The sequence below is a fragment of the Postia placenta genome (genome assembly GCF_002117355.1).
Source record: "Postia placenta MAD-698-R-SB12 unplaced genomic scaffold POSPLAscaffold_4, whole genome shotgun sequence".
Classification (NCBI taxonomy): domain Eukaryota; kingdom Fungi; phylum Basidiomycota; class Agaricomycetes; order Polyporales; family Adustoporiaceae; genus Rhodonia; species Rhodonia placenta.
This window is the reverse complement of record NW_020169835.1, coordinates 1,985,830-2,007,064: the sequence shown is the minus strand read 5'-3', so window position 1 is coordinate 2,007,064 and position 21,235 is coordinate 1,985,830. Positions and strand designations below refer to the sequence as shown.

Genomic DNA, 21,235 nt, shown 5'->3' with positions numbered 1-21,235 from the left:
ACAACCGTCGCCACTTCTCCACATACCGCTTCCCGTCGTCCGGTAGCGCACCGCGCTTCTTCAGGAATTCGAACAGGGCCTCCTGGTAGTCCTCCGTCTCCGTGCGCCCGTCCAGCAGCTTGTGCCCCATCGCGTACGGGTCGTACCCGCGGGCGCGCAGGGATGCCTCGCGCGCGAGCAACTCGCGCAGCATGTGTGCGCGCGACGGGAGGAGCGAGCGATCTGCGAGCGTGTGCGCGATGAACACGCCCTGCGCGTAGTCGGACGGGCAGCTGGCGACAATCAGGGGTAGCCCGACGAACGCGAGCGCGGTCGGTGGTACGGTCGCAGCGATGGGGTAGATTTGCCGATAGAGCGGGTAGAGGTAGCGCAGGTTCGTCGTCAGGGTCTGCGCGGTGGACGAGTTGGTCGTGGCGTGATTGTCGGTGAGTAGGACGGAGGAGTGGGGTGCGCTAAGGAAGGGCACACGCAGTTCATAGCCAGTAGCAAGAATGATGCGGTCGACGTCGGTTAACGAGGTGCCATCGTCAAAGACGACGGAGTCGCGAGTGAAGTGTGAGATTGTTGATTTCGGGATAGCGGAAGGCGCAGTTGTACTATTTGCCTTGACCGATTGGTAGACCTATAGCGTATCTCGTCACGTTGTGCTATTAGTATGCTACTAAGTGTACACTCACCGTTCGTGCTAGTGGGCCTACGTGCATAGCGATGTCGTACGCACTGGCCCCTGCACCTACAACGAGTATTGTATAGTTTGTGTACCTCTCTGGCTGACGGTAATATATCGAATGCAGAATCTCTCGTGGAAGTGCGGCTGCTGGCGAGCTCGCCAACCACTCTTCCGTCCCTTCCCAGACAGGAACATGCGGGTAGTGATTGTGCCCATTCGCAACGAGGAGATGGTCGAACGTCCGCCTCATCACGAGCTCCCCATCCGGATCGCCATGATGCGCATGCACCTCGACCTGCCACTCACCCGCCACATCATCCCCGCGCCAGTCAGCTGCGACGACCGTGTGGTTGAAACGGATGTACGGCGTCAGGTCGTGGCGCACCGCAAAGTCCGCGTGATACCGCTCGACGGCGTCCCAGCGCGGGAAGAGCGTCGTGCCCTCCGCGAACGGGAAGTGCGGGTACGTCATCGTCGGGTGCGGCGTGTTCGTCTTGAGCAGCGGGTACAGTGGGGTCTCGGGCACCTCTGGCGGGTGCGGCTCGTACCCCGGCGGGTCGCCGAGCCAGACGCCGCCCACAGCGCGCCGCCGCTCGTATAGGACGACCTCCCAGCCTGCACGGGTCTCTGGTGGGAGGTCGAGGATGGCCTTGAGCGCGGCAAGGCCGGCGCTGCCGGCACCCACGATGGCGATTGATTTGGTTGCATTCCGCTGCGAGGTTGAATATATGAAAGATTCAGGTAGCACCTCTGGTCGCTCCCAGACAGACAGAGGCAGCAAAGATAGGACGAGCTGTAGAAGTCTGACCATGACAGCACGGAGAGCGAAGAAGTGTCGCTATAGTGCTCCCCGACTCGGAGTCCAGAAGACTGTTTCGCCCAGAAGTACAGAATGCAGACTCAGGCTGAGATCGGGGCTGTGTAGACATGCGAGCTATTACGCACGCGTAGAAGCTTCCTCGAGGTTGTCAAGCGGCACGCTGTAAAGGCTAGAAGTAAGTGGGACGACGACGAGCCTGCACTGTGCGGATGCTGAAATGTATGAAGCGGCTTTGCTTGAGTGTCCAGATAATGTGCACGAGAGCTCAGCGCTCCTTGCTCAAGGAGGACGACCAGCGCTTGTCGCAAATTGGGTCCGACCCAAACACTATCTGTTTGAGTATATATGATGTACACTATCAATTACACTCTACATTAATCAAGAATATTCCGGGGTTCCAAAACTGTCCCACAGTCATCACTCGCCTTCGGCTATAACTATCTCGACGCTCGGGAGTGCCGACATAGCCTTGTCGCCTTCGCTGACCGGTGAGGTACACGCTGAGGACGTGAGGGGACGCAGCTCCAACACGTCCTTGGATACACTGGTATCTCCAAATCCCTCTGAAAAAAATACAAGTCAGCCGGGTGTCATGCAACGTAGCCTTTACAGAAGGTCCACCGTTTGAAGTCCCATATGCAGTGGTTGGGGTCATGAGACTGGTGTCAGTGGCTTCGGACGCAAAATTGACGGTTGAGTGTTGTGTCTGCAGAGGTGAGGAGAGGAAGAGATCAGCCAACCGGTGTAGAGGGACGGAGAGCGTGCCACCCACCTCTTCGTCTTCGTCGTGCCCCAGCTGGCGGAGGTTCAGGAGACAGCGCGAGATGACAATCGCGCCAATACTGTATGAATGTGGGGCGTAGTATCAGCATAGCGTTCTGGGAGCTATGTGGGAGCAGTCACGCACGGGATGGTGAAGCTGGATGTAGTGTTATCAAAGACCTATTGTGGCCAGCCTCAGCACGGTAGCACATTCTGTGATCACGATGGAACCAACATTGGTGGTAAAGAGTGACATGTCTAGCACGTTGAGGACAAGTAGTATCCTATAAACCGGCTTGAGCGAGCTCCAGGATGTTCAGCTAGCACCGATGCTCACAGGAAGTATTGAAGACCTGTCGGAACGCATCAGCACGGGGGATTCTTCGACGGAGAGCGGTGTTACCATCTTGTCTCAGGAGTGCCGCAGTGGAGGTCGCAGTGGACATCACATCCGAGTAAGTCACTACATTATGCGTGTTGAAGAGAATGACGAGGAGTACAATCAGGTCTGACGCAATCACACACGAGCGAGTGAAGATGGAAACTGGAGGGGGGCGCCATAGCAGGCCGCCATCGATCAGCTCGTTAAGCTAACGGTGCAAGCGGGCTGTGCTCGAGCCGTACCTCTTGCGGACACCATCAGACACCTCCGTGGCATGCCGAGGGCGTACAGACGTACTTTGAGATAGTAGGGAATGGAACCTCATATGAGGTGTTGCATATATTGCCGATCCCGAAGGAGCTGACGACAGTGTGTCTAGAATAAGCAAACATCACCTAATGACCATACTGGTATGTCAGACATCCGAGATTGCGCGACGGATATGACGTCAATACATACCAGGCCTGCGAAGAACGGTGCCATTGCTAGCACTCCAGTAACGACAGTTGGACGTCAATCGCGGCCGCTGGTGGCGAACACACGCAGGGCCGAGAATGCTGTAACACGGAATCAATGGACATACAGCGCTCGTGACGTGGAGTAAAACCCACCAGCCCAGGTGGTGTAGAGCACCAGGAATAGAGCGTCGTCTGCAATGATGACCGCATTGCAGCTGCAGGAATGTACATGAGGTTCCTCGCTCTGGACATTCCATTAACAACCATACCTCTACACGAGATAGGTTGGCGTCAGAATAATGTGTCAGTTTTTGGCTGTAGCGACGTACCTCGGAACTATGCCAATGAAACACAGCGAGTATGTTGAAGATACTCCATACGAACGCCGTATATCGGTTGATATGGAAGACGAGGGCTACAAAGGTGAACTGTTTGCTCCAAACCAAAGCAATCTCTTGTGACAGAGTAAGGAAGTAGTCATAAAATATAATGACTGCGTGTAGAGAGTCGGCCAAGAAATCTCCAAATATATGAATGTGATTGCCCACGCACCGGACGCAACCATGGTGCAGTAGTTATATACGGAACTACGTGTTCATCAATGAGGCTTCCGGCGGACGGGACGTGCGGGACTCACTTAAATTCTATGAACGTCTCCTCCTCAGGAGTTGGGATGGCGAGCATCTGCGCATGGGCTGTGGCGGCGGGCTCAAGGGTGCGCCGAAGCGAGGGTACCCAAGGCGGACTTATAACAGAACTGGGGTATCGGGAGATTTACTCCAGATCGTCCGATCTCGGATCAGGCACGGTTGCTACAACACAGAAAGAAGTTCCGTCAAATCTCGCGTCGCCTATCCCGGCCCTTTGCGGCCTTCGCTAGAAATCGGCGGGCCATGCGGATGTTCATGGCCACCACAAGGAGCATTGATGAGGTAGACGCGACTTCTTCAGTCAAACTCCAGAATTCGCATTTACATACCGCTAGGCGCGATCCTTGTCTTTCTTTGTGGAGCCCGCAGTTGCGGATGTACGTGAGGAGGAAATTCTGATAGCAGACGTGGACAGGACTGCGACGGCTAGACCAGATATGGAATTGTGGTCAGCGCTGTCGGTGGTAAGGCTGGAAACAGGCTGCAATCACGTACGATCTATAATTCTTATACAGGTAGTTAAGACACTACTCCTATGCTCTTAGAACACTCTAACGGGGAGAAGAGCCGACAATTTGACTTCGGACTGTTTGGTACGGACCCGGCTGTTCGTATCGGGCAAAGGCGCGTAAACGCCCGACTAGAAATGCAATATATCCCGTGCTCCAATCTTAGTACCAATTATATGCCTATATACAGATGAATGCAGGGTGGTTTATCGAGAGTGCAAGTTGAGTGCTAAGCAAGAAAGCTATAGATAACTGACCAGAACATTACCGATAGATACGAGTAGCATTTCTATAAAAAAAACACAAATGATGGTAGCTTTCGTGACTCACTGCACCTTGGTCCTCGTCCTCTGCTCGTAGACCTCGACATCGATAGTGTTCGTGCTGAGGAAGCGATAGATATAGACATGTTTCGTCTGCCCGAAGCGCCGCAGACGGCCGACGGCCTGTGTCTCGCAAGCATCGTAGATCTCCTGCGACGGCGCAAGCAGCGGCGAAAGGAAGATTGCATGGTTCGCGGACGTCAAATTCGCGCCGCTTGCGCTCTCGTCCATCACGTTCAGCAACAGCACGCGCTCCGAGCTGTCGTTCTGGAACTTCTCCAGGTTCTTACTCTTCTGCGCCGCGGAGCCTTTGATCTCCAGGAACGCAACCTTGTTCGCCTCGAGGGCCTCCGCAACCTTCTTCATCAGGTCCGGGAACTGCACGAAGATGAGCACGCGCTCGTCGTTCGGAATCTCTTTCCTGCAGGCCGCCATTCTATCAACACGCTACTCGACAGGACGTGAGAAGGATACACTTACCGGATGAGATGGATGACCTGCTCGAGCTTGAGTCCGTAGTGCTTGCCGTGCCCGTCGCGTGCCTCATCGTCGACGCCAAGCGTACTGCCCCTCACTACGTTGAGCACACGCGCTGCTGCGTTACATGCGCCCGACGCAGCGTAGACACACTCCTCACGTTCGGCACACTCCATGACATGCTTCAAGCAGCCCATGTGGCCGCATGACGATAGCACGGCGACCTCCTCGATCGGCACGCTGTCTTGCTCGCACATCGGGCACGACACGGTAGCCGGCGTGTCCGCCTGCCGCTGGAGGTCGCGCACGGCGGTGAAGTAGCGCAGCGAGCGTACGCGCCCTGTGAGCTCTTTCGTCAGCCGGCGGATCTCGTGCGTCTGCTCGCGGTGCTCCCAGATGAGCTCCTTCGTGCTGTTCGACAGGTGCTCGTCCTTCTTGCCCTTGTTCCGCTCGGCCTGGTTTGTGGCTGACTTGAGCGACCGAGGAACGTTCGCCTTGTCGAGCAGTGCCTGCGCCTGCTCCGTCGCGTCGTGGTCGCCGACGCCCTCGTTACGCGTAACGCGGACATACTCCTGGAAGAGTGACTCATCGGGCAGCCTGCCAATTTTCTTCTCCATTTTCAACGCCTCCCCGAGCTTCTTCAACAACTCGGTCTTGCAGTTCTCGAGTTGCTTCGTTCGCTCTTCAACGATGACCTCGCAGGCTTTCATAGCGTTCTCCTTGTCAGATGTCTCGAGCTCAAAGTGAGAGCAACGCTTGAGAAGAGCCTCTTCAGCAGTACTATTCAGATTGTAGAGTTAGACAAGACCAATAATGCTTGAAATCAAACAAGCACGCACCTACTATCGCCCAGAGCTTGAGCAACGCGCTTCTCTCGGTCGCTCTCGCTCTTCTTGCCACGCTTTACGGTCATATCCAGGGCTCGCAAGTGATGCTCGAGCTCCAAATATATGGCCCGCTCCGCAGCTGGGAGGTTAACAAGCTTGAGCTCTTGACTCGAGGGGATCTCGTCGATCTCGGCGATGTTCTGCGGTTCCGGTCAGTCGCTACAACGTATTGATAATGGACACCACAAACCTGACGAACGAATCTATCCAAGAAAGCCTGTCCGATCTCATGGCGATGAGCATGCCATTCTAGACTATGCACTTCACGGAAGGAGTGGAACTTCTCGACGGCTGGACTGAATGTCAATGCAACGCTTCGGACTAGAAATGGGATACACATACCAGTCTGTTCTCGACGGCGTTTCTTGACTTGCACGGACTGCCCTTCTCCGTCATCATCGACACCGAGATGCAAATTCAGGAACGCAGAAATAGTCTTGAGCGCGCCGAAATCATGAATGGGCGGGGTACCAGACAAGACCCAGTGTCTCTCCGCCGTGAGGTTTGTCACCATCGAGTGAATCTTGCCATCCAGGTAGGTGTACTCGTCGACGACCTTGCGGGCGAAGTGGAACATCTCCATCGGCGGTGCCTGCATCTGCGTCCAGTCCTTCTTGACAGCATGCGAGCCAAGCTTCCAGGGGTCAGTATCTTCTCTCCTCTTCTTCTTGGCCGGGCGTGCGTCGTCGTCCTCGGCTTTCCGCTTTTTGGTGACCTTCTTTCCCTTGCCCTTGGACGGCGGGGGCTCGTCGATATCCATGCGGTCATCGTCAGAAGTCATTGTGGACTTCTTGCTCGCAGCCTTGCCTTTCGGTTTCGCCTTCGCCTTCGACTTTGGTACAGGCTTCTTGGGTAGCTCATCTTCAGACGCCATCGACATGGACGTGTCGATGCCGGTCTCTTCCTCAGACTGTGTCTCCTCCGCGGACTCATCCTCGTAGTCCGACGATACAGCCGCCTTCTTGCCCCGTTTGACATATATGGCCTTCTTTACCAGCCTTTTGGGCTTGGGCTCCTCGTCATCCGGCTCGAAGTCGCCGTCTGAGCCCTGTTCCTCTTCCTCGTCCGAGAACTGGATCGCACGTCTCGGGATTCTGCGCCGTGGGCGAGTCTTTGGCGCATCGGAGTCTTCTTCCTCTGTAGCTTCGGTCGCTGAGGTAGAGGCGACACTGGAAGTTGCGGACGAGGTGTACTTTTTGGAAACAGGAATGACGACTTCCACGATCATGCCTGTCCGTGGGCTAACGGAAGGCGAGCTGCCGTTCGACTTTGACGATGCATTGCTAGGCTCAGTCTTCGAAGCAGTAGCAGCTTCTCTGTAGCTCTTCCCCTTCAGCCGCTTAGTCGCAACAAAGAAGTTGCTCTCATCGTCGTCTGTGGTGTACATGAGACCGCGGCTGAGGACAAATGTGCTGAATGCACTCACCAAGCTTTCTACCCTCTTTGATTTGGTCCATGACTGCAGTGGCGCCCTCCTCTCTTAGGCGGTCGACTTGGCGTCGCAAGGAGGACAAAACTGTTTCCAGTCGGGCATTGAAGTACCTCCCATCCTGAACAGGCAAGCTCCCAGCACCAGCGAAGGCCTCCAAATTTGCGAGGTACACGCTGCTGTGAAACAAGTTGGAAGCGACGACAACAATGTCAGCCTCTTGCACTTCATCGACGGTGAGGGAGTTCAAGTTCGACGCCGTCGATAGCACGACAACCTTGAAACGCTTTCCAGTGAATTTCTTAACCTCCGAGGCCCATTGCCGCGTTAGATGAGGAGGGACGACGACAAGTGTCGCTTTCACTGCGATCTTGCCCTTCATGTCTTTCATCTTGTTGAACTCCTTGTCGACACTCTTGGAGGTACAATCGATGAGGCCAAGGGTGATCGCAGTCTTCCCGTATCCGACCTCGTCAGCCAAAACCCCTCCTCGGATGTGGACCGGCCGCTGAGCGCGCGCCTCTGCTCTCCATCCCAATGGCTCAAGAATAGCCTCTGAGATTTCCTCCTCGACGAAAGGAGTAGCATCCGTCGCCTCTTGCGCCAACATCCAGGTCAGCGAGCGCAGCTGCTCCGGACGGAGAGGGATTTTGAAGCTGGGAGGTTGCTTGCGCTCCTCGTCATGCCGATTACTCAACAGCTTGAATTTCGGGAGTTGGATCTTGGCGGCGGGGGTGAAGTCTGTCGTTAGGCGCCACGAGACGGTGATCTTCTCCGTTCTGCCCACGGTCGGGAGTCGAGACATGGCACGGTGCGTCAAGGAAGCGATGTTGACACCAATTCTAACAATACCAACACCATCTTCCTCGAGCTTGAGCTGCGTCACAAAAGGCGCAGGTCGACGCTTGAGACTGCGTTCATATTCACCGGCCTGCGCAGTGTCCTCTATAGCGACGACACGCTTCTTCACCTTCGTCCATTGCAGTGCCGGGGCAGTAGGGGCGCATCGCTCACAGTTGGCATGATCTTGAGACAATGCGGCCTCCTGCCAATCGCTGAAGTGATCTCCGACGTTCCGGATGCGCTCAATGAGCCACGCTAACGCCTTGAAGGTAACTCGCTCATGAACTTTGTCCACCTCCTCCCACGTTCCTCGAGGCCACTCTGGACCGGCTTGGTCAAGAAGAGGCACTCGGCAGACGAGGAGCGCGTTGGCGCTTCCACAAGCTACCGTTGAGACGCTGACATTCAGATGGTCGCCTGGAACGGAATAGCGTGCGTCGTGGCCAAGTGCAGGCTGAAAACAAGTCAATTGAATGCCTGTAACAAGCTCAGGCGCAAGACGTACCACAAAGCGCGCATCGGTGGCCTCTATCCACTGGTATGGAATGTGACAACGAACGCTCTCCGTCTCCTTAGTATTAGACTGTCTCCACTTCGATTCCAGCTGGCAGATGATAGGGCGCGTCTCGCCGTACTCGTAACGCCGCTTGCTGATGGAAATAACGAAGCTGTCGTCGTTGGAATCACCACAACGGGTCGGATCCAGCAACAGGAACAGCGGCGGCAAATGGGCGTCCCGCTCACCGGACGCTTTCCTATGTAGCGCAGAGTTAGCAGTGCCGCATTTATCCAGCAGCGTGTAGACCCCAGAAATATCCCGATCGAAATGGACACGATCTGCCGCAGAGACCTGGATCTTCAACCTGGAGTTGACCTGTTTGTCAAGGAACTCCTTGCCCTGCAGGCCGATCTTCTGTTCCCAGGAGGGCACAGGCTCGTCGCCAGTAATTGAAATCTGGACAGAGGTGGCGTGGGGGAAGGCAAAATCCCAGCGCCCAGTGAACAATCCATCTTGACACACGAAGCGGGCGATTGGCATCTCCAGTAGCTTCCGGATCTCAGAATTCGTTGGTTCGTGGTCCTCCGGCTTCGCAAAGAGACGCCACTCCGGCTGTTGAGGGTGCAGTTGTAATTCGAGATATGCAACGGGCGACTCGTATGTAGCAGCCCAGATATCTTGACGCTTGGGCTCGACGAAACGCAGCTCCTGTTGGGCGGCACGCAGCACAGCCGCGCACCAGTTGGACCAGCGCTTGGCAGGAATATTGACCCCAGACGCCACTTTCAAATCATCGAGTGATTGCTGCGTCACATTCGCGAGAAGGAGGGACATAGGTAGCGTCGACTTCAACTCCTTAGCGAAGGCAGATGGTGACAGGCGCGGGTGAGCCTGGACGTCGATAGGCTCGAAGTTGTGCTCCGGGCGACCACCGCATTTGACGCAAGAGGATGAACCACAATCCTGGCATCGGTTGAGCTGACGATCTGTGATACTCTTTCGACCCTCGCATTCACACAGACGCGCGCTCTTTTCGGCGTTACCGAGGAGGGTGGTAAGGGCAACTTGGGCTGTCGACGTCAGGTCGAGCGGTTCCTCGACGAGCTGGTCCTCGCCCGACACGCGATCTTCGACAGAGACGCTGCCCTCCTCCAGATTGTCGATATCCATGGCGTCGTCGGGCGCATTGTCGTCATCGTCCACCTCCATGTCGTTCTTCGATTCGTAAGTCCGCTCGTCGCTACCATCCTTAAGTAGCTTCCTCCCTACGATGAGGGCAGCCATCATGCAAGCACCGACGACGGTGGTCGACATGGCATTGCCGGCAAGGTCAGCCAGCTGATCTTCTGTCTCGCGGGTCAAGAGCAGCTCATCTACAGGGAGACCTTGCATTGACAGTGCCTCGAGTCCGACCATGGGGCCGCCACGGTTCGTGATGTATGGGATCATGGTTGGGGTCAGACACGGACAGATGCCAACCTTGTTGGACCCGATCGTGCGGTCGACATTCTGTGACAGGTTCCAAACTTGCCTATGTTCGAGGAGAGGTATATCAGCAAGAGCGGTCTCGGCGCAATTTGTGGGAAACCTACGTTTTGTACGACGGATCGACACCTTTCTTTGCTGACCGTAGGAGACTGATATCCATTAAGTCCCACACTCGCTCGACCTGGCCGACGCCCCAATCGTTCCATGCAAAATCCGGCAACTTGCAGAAACCACCTTTTCAAACGTGTAGATGAGACCGCAATCCGAAAATAATGAAACAAAAAGACTGACCTTCGTCCCAACTCGTGAGTGGACGTTTGTTCCCCAATTCCTCCTCTAACCTTGCACGCTGGTGCCGGGACTCGCATCGATTCCAGTCCGTGCGACCGGTGCGACGATCAACGCCATTGAAGCTTTCAGAGACGAGTTTCTCCCTCGCTTGATGGATGCGCGGATCATCCGAGGGAAGAAGGAATGCGTCCAGAGTCGATGAGGCTGGTCTCTTGAGCTTGTTGATCCACTGTACCCACTCCTTCGGTAGGCTGGAACCCCTTTCATCGACAGCAAGAAGGTATACTCTCGTGCGCGTGTGAGGTATATAGAAATTCTTCGTGTCGACGCGGAGGTGTGTCGCGCTGTAGTTGTTTTTCTTGAAATAATCTACAACTCGATCCCATGGCGCGCTACAAACATTCTCGAGGATGACCAGTGGCGGCCGATGGTTTTTGACCCAGGACATCATTCCTCTAAAAGTCCTACCCGATTCTCCATCGGCATCGATGCCTTGCTTCTCATTGTTGAGATTAGAATAGTCAACACAAGAAGTCCCTGCAATCAGAATGTCGACATCGCCGGGGACAGGCGCCAGCGACCCATATGCAGTTGTGCTACGATACAAGTCAAGCATTGGATTGAGTGGGATACAAAAAAATAAGACATACGCATGACTGTCGCCTAATTCGCAGACATCACGGAACAGCAATGGCGGCTTGAAATTTCTCTCAATGTACGCCTGCTTGAACGGCTCAATCTCGCAGGAGAAGACGTGCTCAAACTCCAAGTTCACGCCGTGGTGTCCAGCGATAGATCTCCGGATGAGCTCAAGAGCAAGCAGTGGAGACTCCGTACCGGAACACATGGTGGCTACGCGTAGTTTTCGTCCTTGCAAGCGTTCAGCCACCGCCTTGATCTCAGGGACGCGTTCAACGAGATCAGAGAAGATAGAAGGTATGTCATGAATAGGTGGCAAGTCCGAGGACTCGGGAGCAGCGCGTTTGCTTGCTTTTGTCGATGTCTCTGCCGAAGGAGCCTCTACCTCGTCATCGGACGACTCGCTGCCACTGGCGACGTCTTCGGGTTCAGCCCGAGCCTTGGCACCCCCAAAGAAAGACGTTATAGACTTCTGGGCCTTTGTAGGGCCTGGTTTTGATCCTTTCGCCATGCTGCCGAGGCAAGGACGGAAGGGTCGTATGTGGAATGTGGAGAAACGACGCGTCGTAGCTGCCGCGACTGTAGATTATGGAATGTCACGTTCACGTACCATCACGCATGACAGACGCGTGACTAAGCGTGGACTCCAAGCGCTTGGCGGGGGCCACGGTTTCACCGCTCGGGTACCTGTCGAGTTGCTATGTTTGGCCTCAATTTGGCAGAATGCATTCCTTTCTCATGCCTGAGAGTTCAGGAAGCTTCGCACGACTCAGGACTGCTTCGCTGTCAAATCCTACAATCCCTCTGCAGGGCTGTTGCATCTGCTCCCATCGTCAAGCCACATTTGTTTTGCTTTGAATAGGTCAAGCGCTGAGCTTGACGAACGTGCGTCCAGAGCCACATACCGCATTCATAATCTCATTTCATAATCTCATCGCATAGAGAAGAACTGATTGATCAGCATTTTGCCCGTTGTGATCTCTGGACTTCCTGCCGAACAATTTTGGATCAAATCCACTGCAGTTTCGAATTTTAAGCCGTACGTATAGCGGCCACCACTGTTGGCTTATATTGATATTCTTCGTGGACGATTGTATCATCAGTTCCCGGTCATTACAATGACTTCTGTATCAGACCGCGTATTCGATAGACTGAAACACATTTTCGGGGAAGACTCGTTTAAGTGGCTTGACCGATCTTATGTTGTAGACTGGTGAGGCTACAGAGACCTTTAAACGATACGACCGTCTAAATGCAACGCACAAGGTCGTTCACACTGCTGATGTGGTTCATTGCGGGTGCCGTCAAACAGCTGCCACCATACGAGCGTGAATTCGATCGCAATGACCCTGTCATCGACCACAAGCATCATTCGAGCCAGTAAGTGCACTCGTTCAACATCCTGAAGTCATGCTGAAAATCATGCTGCCGTAGAATCGGTGGGACGATGAACTGGAACATTGCATTCTTCGCCCCTCTTGTTCTTGTGGTGACCGCGGGACTCCTACGACGTTCTGCTATTGATATTCATCATGGTGTCCTGGCATTGTGGGCGGGAATGTGCACATTTTTCCCGCTATTCGTTTCGTCCCACTCACTAATCAATCATATCAGGGGGTTCTCCGAAGTCATCACTGAGGTATTGAAAAACAGAGTGGGTACGTACATATTCTTCTCACCTCTACGATCACGATATCATTCGATTTTGCTGTAGGCAGATTACGCCCAGACTTTCTGCACACCTGTAAGTGGGATAAAACTCTCAAGGCGTGCACTGGGTATGTTGTATTTCTTTCCCTGTTTTCAGGGCCAGCATCAAAATCTAGCACAGGAAACTAGAGGATGTGCTCGATGGAAGAAGATCATTCCCCTCTGGGCACTCTTCTACCGCGTTCTCGGGAATGATGTTCCTCTCGCTTTGGATCGCAGGAGCGACAGGAGCGTGGTGCATCACTCGACCTGCTCCTGGCCGGTCCTTCCTTGCTAGCAGACTGGCCCGGCTTACCCTATCGTTGCTACCCTTGTGTTTCGCGGCCTGGGTGGCGATCAGCCGCCTCGAGGACTACGTACGTGGCGTCTCCCTTATATCCACCTAACCTCCACTCATGGAGAAATGTCGGGCATTGTTTAGAGACACCACAAGGAAGACGTGATAGTCGGTAGTATAATTGGGATGGGGTCAGCCACCGTCTGCTACCTGACGTACTGGCCCAGCCCGTTCTCCTACATCATAGAAAATGCGCAAGCCACGCGCACGGCCGCTCGTGCGCGCCTAGTATACACCAACGAAACGGCAAGACAAACAAACGGATATGACTACGAATTAGCGGGAATGGGACACACCGCAGATGTTGAGCAAGTATAGTTACGACTGTGAATATGATGTGCCGCGCTATGCGACTCCCGATGTTTCAGCTCGAACAAAGACCCATCTGTCGCCCACTCTCTGCATGCGCCCTACGTCTCCTGGACCACCTCCATTGTGTCCTATGCTCGGGAGCTCCTCAGAAGTATCCATAAGGCTGCCAGGATCATCCGCAGGGCTAGGGTCAATTTGCACGGCATATTCTGAGCCATAAGCAGCCGAGGAATCCCCCTCATAGGGTGGCTTCCCCATATCTCGGCCATTGCCGTACCTATAATCTCCCCCGCGCCCCCTCCCTCTACCGCCCATTGCTCTGCCACCCCGCCATGACCCCCGATTTAGCGGGCCGTCGTGCTGATGTGCGCCGTTTGGTTCTCGTCCTGGAGGTAGTCCACCTTGTTGTGTAGCGGGCTGAGAGGGTATGGGAAGGTTGCCCGCCATTCCCGAAAACATGAATTGCATCAATTCTTCTTGGGAAGGCAGATACCCGTTCGTTACAGCCCAGGCATTTCCCAATGCCTCCCACGAAGCAGGAGAGGATGGATCGAACGTCGTCATGTCGAAGGAGTCCAACCCCTTTTGTGAAGTAGCTGTATCGGTCTGTCTACTCGGAGGGGACTGCGAAGCAGGACCATTATGTACAGGAGAACGATTATCGGATCCGGAGTGAGTTGAGTCACGACGGGCGGCAGATACAATTGGTGGATAGTTTCCTCCAGGCCCGGTGGGTATAGAAGTGGAAGGGGTAGAATCTGTCGAGCCTGCACGGATTTCGCGCCCGAATTCATCCAATGTCGGTCCGCGAGCTCTGGAGGGTCCTGGCGGGTAATTCGCGGGTCTATTCCTGTAATCTTGAGGCATAGAGGGTCGCCGAGGCGGGCTGTACGGTTTCACATCTCTCCTCCCGCCTGGTCTGTTCGGGGGACTGTGCGATCGACTGTGTCTGCCTCGAGGAGGAGTCCACTCCCGATCTCGACTTCGATCATTGTACCGGTCGCGATCGTCCCATCTACCGCGACCACGGCCTCGAAAGCCGCCTCTGAACCCGCCTCTGTGGTCACGGCGGTCATCGTAGTAATCATTACGGTCTCTGCCACGGTCTGTCCCGTCATATCTGTCAAGCTGCGGCTCTCTATGATTGTGGCCGTACTGGGCGTCTCGATATGGCGGAGGGTGCAGAGGTCCCCTCGGTCCGGCAGGAGGCATTACAGGAACAGCATTTGTTGAAGACGTCGACGATGGGACTAATGACACGGGTAACGGTACGGGCTGTTTAGGGACACCGCTCCCCAACTTCGTTGCCTGCGTAAGTTGCTGCAACAATGCAAGCGCATTAGGCTCCAGCGCAGGAGTAACAGAAGGAGCGCTGGTGGCTGTATTTGAGTTTGTTTGGCTGATCCATTATGAGCACGGTTGGGACACAAAACGCGCGGAAACAAACTTACGCATTATTGTTCGATGCTACTGCATTGGCCGCTTGGCTGAGTAGAGCGATCAATGTTGATTGGACTGATGAGGAATCACTGGGTGCAGTGGGCGGCGCTTGTGGGGGCGTAGTCGGCAATGCGGGATTGGTCGCACTCTTCGCGTCTGCAGCAGGTGCGACTACTTTTTCGGGTTCTAACACGAACAGATATTATTTCAGTTCATATCCTCACTCAACGACTCGGCGGTATGTGGCAAAATGTTACTGAAATTACGCAAGCAGAAATTGTACTTAGCGAACAAACGTAGACAACGATATGCACCTTTCTCAGCTTCCTTCAAATACTGCGATAGCCGTCCTAACACTGCGGACGGGAACGTGTTCGACTTGATCCAAATGTCAAGCACCTTCTTCGCCTTTTCCTGTAAATGAACATCGCCCGAGGGCTGCAGTCAGGATACATGACTTCTATATTTGACTCGACTGAAGGATTCGGGTGTCGTCGAGTCTCCGATGCAACTTGAAGACGATCATGTGATAGCGCGTCAGTAAAACCTTGAACGCGACGCGTCTTTCTCTACAACGCGACAACGTCTAGGTGATGTAAGCATGTATGGGTGTCGCCTAAAGGTTCTAACATCTCTAGAGCTCGGCGACGTGCTCTTTAAGATATCCAGTGGCTCGGTGGCATGCTGAGGCGATGTCAAGATATTACATATACTACGAGAGATAGCATAGGCCATCCCAATCTCCAGATTACGCATGGTCAGTAAAATAGACAACTAACCTTTAGTTCAGTATAGCCAGAAGAAACAAGGTCTTGATATAGGCTATCCAGGACACCTTCCACCTTTAAGAGAAAGGTGGCACAGTTGCCTTGCTGCGAGTTCAAGTCGCCCATAAGTCCTTGCTTGTTCACCTGGTTTCGGGCTGCTCGCGCCAGAGCATCAAAGACATATAAGCTTGACACTTTGGCCTGCACAGACAATGACTTGTGCGTCCGGAAGAGAACGGACACGAGCTGTGTATCGTTCTGCCATACAACGTAGCGAGAGTGACGCATGCAATAAGCGGACATCATCCCGTAAGCTTTGTTAACATATCAGGAGCAAAATGGACGCACCTCCATGCTTTTCAATGCGATATCAGTGAGTTTGGTCATTTTGGACGCGGACAATCGCTTCGCTTGCACGACCTCTTTGAGAGTCGACTCGAAGCTCTACAGGGAGAGTTAGCACAGAAGCAGTGCCCTTTCACCAAGCAGGTGTACCTCGAGTGTCGCCATAACGGTCGTAGTGGGAAGTGGACCGCAGAGATTGATACAAAGGTCGTCAATGAGCGCACAGTGCGCGATTGGCGGGTGGCGCCTGGACTGGTGAATATTTGCACCTGTTTATCCTAACGTGGTCCGTGCACTGACAGCAGCGGTCCTCCGAGTCCGACCTCTCACTCAAGACAGGCTTGTCGCTCAACCAGCCTAAGTCCACGTTGAACCCAGTAGCTGTATGGATGCAGGTAGGTCGTATGTACTACAACAGTTAAAACAGTGGAAGTATAGGTAAGTCCAAAAGCGGAACCTCGACGATCTCATCCAAACGCATCATCGTGGTGCATTGGTACCCTGTGCGGTAGGGTGCCCGCGAAGAAGTTTAGCTACTGTGTGAGATCGCAATGGCGTGTCTGCGAAGAGTGCCTTCACAAGCTTCACAAGCTCATCGATCTCAAAATCGACCAGCGCGCCCTCTTCAAATAGGTATGAGATATCGGCAATCGACGCTTCCTGTAAAGCAGTGTCATAGAACTTAGGTGTGGCGGGCCAGGGAGATGAGTACGATCTTACCAGGAGCTCCGATAAATAGGAGAATTTCAACCACGAGGGCACATACGCAACGACAAATGATGGCTGGCGGCAAAGGTTCAGCGTCAATGACAACTGATGCCTGCAGCATCGCACCCACCTGCTCAGCATTCTCAACGAACAAACCTTCGAGAGCATTAAGGATGTGGCATAGCTCATTGAGCCGATGTGATTCAGCTTCAGTGATATCCGGTAAAGCCAGGACATCCGCAAGGATACGAGACAACGCAGCATCTACCAGTGAACCGATAGCATCGTAGAACTTGCTCTTATTCAATACAGCCTGATCTCGCATTGGTCGTCAAGTCCAAAGGTCAAATCATGCCAAGCATACCTTCCATTGTTGTGCAACGCGTCGTATTCGTTGCAGGACCTTATTGACTGCATTCTCACATCGGTCGAAACGGTCCTGATCCGTTGTTTCAATGAAGCCGTCTGCCTCGACGAGAATCTCGTTGATGTTGCGACATTGTCGGTCCTTGTGCGGATAAATGTGAGCAGACAAGCAGCACAGAATATCATCGCCACATACAATCGTCTCTTGAAACCAGCTATCGCCTAGCACCCTAAGGCGATCTTCACACTCAGCCAACCTCTCCTTAGTTGACGGCGCGACATCACGCGCGCTCGCCAACATATGCCCTACCTCCAGGCTCAGATGTATGCAATCATTGGAAAAACGCATGGGCAGTTTGGGGACACTCTCAAATGCTGAGGCGAATTTCACGGGATAGATAGCGCGGAATAGTTCAAGAGTTAGGGGCGCCGCCTGTGACAACATCAAGCCTAACGGTGAGCTGGAAGACGCTTGCGGAAGCGCCCCAGATGAAGCTAGTTGGGTGGCTTCATCGAGAATACTCCGTACGTGTCCTATGAGGTCCTTCGTACGCCCTGACACCATAAACGTCTCCTTCGTTGGCGCGGAAGGACGAGGCTGAATAGGTTTCGGCTGATTCTGCGGCGGAGGCATAAGCGGAGTTGGAGGCGGAGGAGGTATGAGTGCTGGGGATTTCACAGGAGGTGACTCTGTGCCCTGCGCGCCCTTTCCCTTGGAGGTCAACCTCTCGAAACGTTTGGCAGGCTTTGGTTGGGCAGCTGATCCGTTTGTTTGCGACTGAATCTTGGCAGCGTTGTCCTGCCACGGGTCTCCCCAGGGATCGTCCTCGTATGTATCGTCGCCGTTAAGGGTTTCTGAAGCGTCGTCATCATTCCAGCCCCACGCATCTCCAGGATCTTGTTCTTGTTCCGCAATAGTGGAGTCTGAAGATGCATTCGATTCTGTTGGCTGAGGTTCAGCCTCGACAGCGGATTCCGGTTCCACATCGTCGTCGAAGTCCCATCCGTTCTCCTCATTCATGGGTTCGGACAGTTTTTCGCTTGGTTCTTCGCTCGGAACATCATCGTCGAAGTCCCATGCGACTTCAGCCTCCTCTTCGATCGACTTAGGTTTGATGTCGGGGACAGTTTGAGCGCTCTTGACATCCTGTTCTGCGAGGATAGGGACGTCCACGTAGAACACACGACTCTCGTCCTCCGGTGCGACTACTATCAGTCTTCCTTTCTCTAGTAGTTCCGCACGTCGCTTGCGCTCATAATGTGTTGCAATGCCATCTGTCCATGCGGCGATCTCGCGTTCGCTGTTATGGTCGCCAAGTATAGAACAGATATATTCCTCCTCAAATTGACGCGCTTGCTTGGCTAGTGCAAGGAAGTCGGGCAGCGCATGCATGGATGAAGGTGTTGATGGGACAAGGAGATAGTTGAGTAGTGCCTGTCTGATCGGCTTGCATAGAGACAGTGGTAACGACGACCGCTCCGACTCCGGTAGGCAAGGGAAGAGATGTTCGTCGAGGAATGTGAACACCATGGATAGATTTTGAAGCCGCGAAGGAAGCGCTGCCGTGTCTGGAGGTGAAAGGAACACTGAAAGCTTGTGCTCGTTTGTTCCCGTGAGGACTTTATTGGACGTAATCGTGACATCTGCAGGCTGCTTGAGGATGCGGTCGACATAGTGCGTGGTAATATCGCGCCGTAGGGAGGAGAGATGAGATGCCAGAGCCGACGACGATAGTGAGGCCACTATGGATGGCAATGACAGGATGGTCTCTGTCTGCCTGACTGGTATGCGTTGGATCATGTATCATGGTAGCGTGGCATACAATGCTTACCTTGTATGGAGGGGTAAATCGTGATGTCGGATGGCGATATTCGCACACTTCGCATGAATGCATCAGTCAGCTGTTCCTCTGCGCGAGCCCGCGTCGCAGCAAAGTTGCGCTTAACGTATGCATAAATGAGATATTTGCGTTATGCAGAATGTATTTCCCTGGACTGACCTTGATATCCACGATGACGGAACTGCGGCCCAAGTATTCTGGTAACGATTGGAGAGCGGCCTCGAGAGTTTGACAGGCCTTAACTGCCTCCGGGAGTCTTCCTTCGTGTACTAGGCTTTCAAGCATATAATACTCGTCTTTGCAATGAAGCAAACGAGATAGCGCATGAGAGTGCACGTCTGCATCCAGGCTTTCCTGAGCAAGTGCCCCGTGCTGGATAAGGGTGCCTAGAAGAGTCGGAACAAGTCCTGACTATAGTATATGATAGTGGGTGGGTGAGCATGCACTTTACTGAGACTACGTACCTGAGGGTCCGAGAGCCTGTTATCCAGTTGGTCGACATTGCTCGTCAAGGTTTGCAGGCGCTCCTGGATCGACTTCGCACTGGTCATTTGTTCATTGAACGCAGACAAGTCGTTGGCAATGCGTTCGTGTATTCTTTCCTGTCACAGCCTTGTTCAATGTTGGACAATGCGACAGCACAACATCCAGACGGCTCACTTTCGTCTGTGAGAGGGTTTCGTCGAGCTCCGTGATCCAGGACGAGGCTAGCTGCGCACTCAGGGATTTGGTGGTAGCCCCAGAGATCTTCGTGAGTATCTTGGTTGACACATCTTGTGGATCCCTCTTGCGAGGCAGGTGAGCAGGAACAGGAAATGCCATCGCGCGGTATAGCTGCTGTGAATCGTCGGCGAAACGCCTTCTGCCAGTGGTAGACTGTTTGCAAGCCTTCGCAACGAAGACAGGGACTTAGCCAAACGAGCTCCGAGGTATACAGTAGCTTAGGCGTAAGCCAGAATGAAGGGCTGAGAATAGAGACCTCGCTGTACGGAACTGACGACCATGCGGCAGCCAGAACCTGCAGTGAGCGCGACGCGCTGACCGCATAACACGTGGACTTTAAGTTATGGGCGCTTCATACTAGCACCTAAGCGCGCAGGCACTTCTTTTTTTAAAAAAATCGACGGGTTTATACTCCATACAGCGTAGGTACATGAAGAGTGTGAACGAGCCTCCAGTAGCTCTTAGCAATGGGCTCCGCGCCCCCAGACGGGAACAAACAAACATGAGAGTAACGCAAGATGTCAATGCCCTATGGTTTTCGGGCGGACAAGGAGCGCGCCAGCGATAGCATGGGGCGCGAGCGATCCTCGAGATGCGCAGGCGGCGTGCCGCGCGCGGATCATGGGAGCGAGAGGACGCGGAGGCAGCGGGGGGAGGGGGGGGGCATCTACCACCCGCCCGCCGGCTCCGGGGGAGGCGCCGGGCTGGAGGAGGCGCGAGATGAGAAGGGGGAGCGTGACGCGTCGCGAGCATCCCGCTCCTTCCAGAGAACGAGGAGGTTATCAGCGCGTGTTTCCACAGCGCACCACGCGGTGAAGGCGTCGAAGTCGTCACTGCGAGCGCAGGCGAGCTCCGGGACCTTACCGCGATCCTGGTAAAACCGACGCCACCGAAACACACGCTCGGTGGTATGAGCTTGCGCGAGAATGGGGACGCCCGGCCGCGCGGTCGGCGAGCGCCTCAGCGAGAATCTCCGCCCACCCAAATGTAGAGACCATGGGGTTCAGCCGCAAGAACTCAAGGACGTCGCCCGCGGACCAGCCGCACTGGGCGCGTAACTGGCGGGTGCGGTCGTCGTGGGGGAGCGCGAGCGAAGAGGCCACCGGCGCCTTCGTGCGAATCCAGAATGGACACTGGAACAGGATGTGGTGCCGAGTCTCCAGGCCACCCCCGCACGGACAGTCCTGGGGACCCGGGATGTTGAAGCGAGCGCGATACTCGCCACACGGGAAGTGGTTGGTCAGGACGCGCGCCGCGCGGGCAACGTCCGCGTTAGACTTGCCGGCGTGCTTGAGAAGCCAGGTGGTGGCGGCAGTGGTACCGTGCAGCAGGGGATCATCGGACACCCACAGGCGGCGACCCCGATAGTGGACGGCATTGGCATCACAGGCGACGCAATCCCACTTGGACTTCATGCGAGCCTTGACCCGCGCAAGGGCGAGCGAATAGGACACGAAGTCCGGCTGGTCCGCATCGAGAGCCTCCTTGGCGAGCGCATCGACGAACTCGTTCGGGTCAATGTGCTTGTGGGACGGGACCCACAGAAGGACGAGTCGATG

The 21,235-nt window shown here is 54.5% G+C and overlaps 6 protein-coding genes across 6 annotated transcripts; 1 reads left to right on the top strand and 5 right to left on the bottom strand.

Annotated features, from left to right (window-relative positions):
- Positions 1-694: 694 nt before the first annotated feature.
- On the bottom strand, positions 695-11,747 carry POSPLADRAFT_1045475 (hypothetical protein; the record flags this gene model as incomplete). The annotated part of the gene is made up of 25 exons (XM_024478766.1): positions 695-733; positions 977-1,003; positions 1,056-1,463; positions 2,263-2,332; positions 2,398-2,432; positions 2,590-2,605; positions 2,932-3,029; positions 3,175-3,191; positions 3,246-3,307; positions 3,362-3,363; positions 3,422-3,585; positions 3,645-3,679; positions 3,730-3,776; positions 4,072-4,137; positions 4,161-4,223; positions 4,587-4,635; positions 5,055-5,831; positions 5,891-6,078; positions 6,129-7,312; positions 7,365-8,664; positions 8,716-10,240; positions 10,302-10,431; positions 10,489-11,084; positions 11,139-11,697; positions 11,738-11,747. The coding sequence occupies 25 exons, from the start codon at positions 11,745-11,747 to the stop codon at positions 695-697; spliced, it is 7,467 nt and encodes a 2,488-aa protein (XP_024341226.1).
- Positions 11,748-12,574: 827 nt separating this feature from the next.
- POSPLADRAFT_1180068 (hypothetical protein) lies at positions 12,575-13,897 on the top strand (the record flags this gene model as incomplete). Its single annotated transcript, XM_024488723.1, has 5 exons — positions 12,575-12,687; positions 12,742-12,785; positions 12,842-12,905; positions 12,959-13,193; positions 13,259-13,897. The coding sequence occupies 5 exons, from the start codon at positions 12,575-12,577 to the stop codon at positions 13,490-13,492; spliced, it is 690 nt and encodes a 229-aa protein (XP_024341225.1). The 3' UTR covers positions 13,493-13,897.
- POSPLADRAFT_1039400 (hypothetical protein) lies at positions 13,257-13,898 on the bottom strand. Its single transcript, XM_024477537.1, has one exon. The coding sequence runs from the start codon at positions 13,742-13,744 to the stop codon at positions 13,520-13,522; it is 225 nt and encodes a 74-aa protein (XP_024341224.1). The 5' UTR covers positions 13,745-13,898; the 3' UTR covers positions 13,257-13,519.
- Positions 13,899-14,836: 938 nt separating this feature from the next.
- POSPLADRAFT_1180066 (hypothetical protein) lies at positions 14,837-16,238 on the bottom strand (the record flags this gene model as incomplete). The annotated part of the gene is made up of 6 exons (XM_024488722.1): positions 16,189-16,238; positions 16,042-16,137; positions 15,706-15,951; positions 15,241-15,340; positions 14,938-15,112; positions 14,837-14,885 (listed from the first exon to the last, which is right to left on the bottom strand). Coding segments are annotated over exons 1-6 (681 nt in total), but the record flags the coding sequence as incomplete, so codon positions are not given.
- A 163-nt stretch (positions 16,239-16,401) lies between these two features.
- POSPLADRAFT_1180064 (hypothetical protein) lies at positions 16,402-19,775 on the bottom strand (the record flags this gene model as incomplete). Its single annotated transcript, XM_024488721.1, has 9 exons — positions 16,402-16,698; positions 16,759-16,821; positions 16,877-17,059; positions 17,111-17,254; positions 17,309-18,894; positions 18,945-19,053; positions 19,113-19,364; positions 19,418-19,555; positions 19,614-19,775. 9 exons carry the CDS (start codon positions 19,773-19,775, stop codon positions 16,519-16,521), a joined length of 2,817 nt encoding a protein of 938 aa, XP_024341222.1. The 3' UTR covers positions 16,402-16,518.
- Positions 19,776-20,343: 568 nt separating this feature from the next.
- On the bottom strand, positions 20,344-21,091 carry POSPLADRAFT_1055046 (hypothetical protein; the record flags this gene model as incomplete). Its single annotated transcript, XM_024480598.1, has 2 exons — positions 20,344-20,509; positions 20,577-21,091. The coding sequence occupies 2 exons, from the start codon at positions 21,089-21,091 to the stop codon at positions 20,344-20,346; spliced, it is 681 nt and encodes a 226-aa protein (XP_024341221.1).
- Between the last annotated feature and the right edge of the window lie 144 nt (positions 21,092-21,235).

Excerpts from the sequence above, each read along its gene's own strand:
- POSPLADRAFT_1039400 (XM_024477537.1), bottom strand. The coding sequence starts at position 13,744 with ATGGGGAAGCCACCCTATGAGGGGGATTCCTCGGCTGCTTATGGCTCA.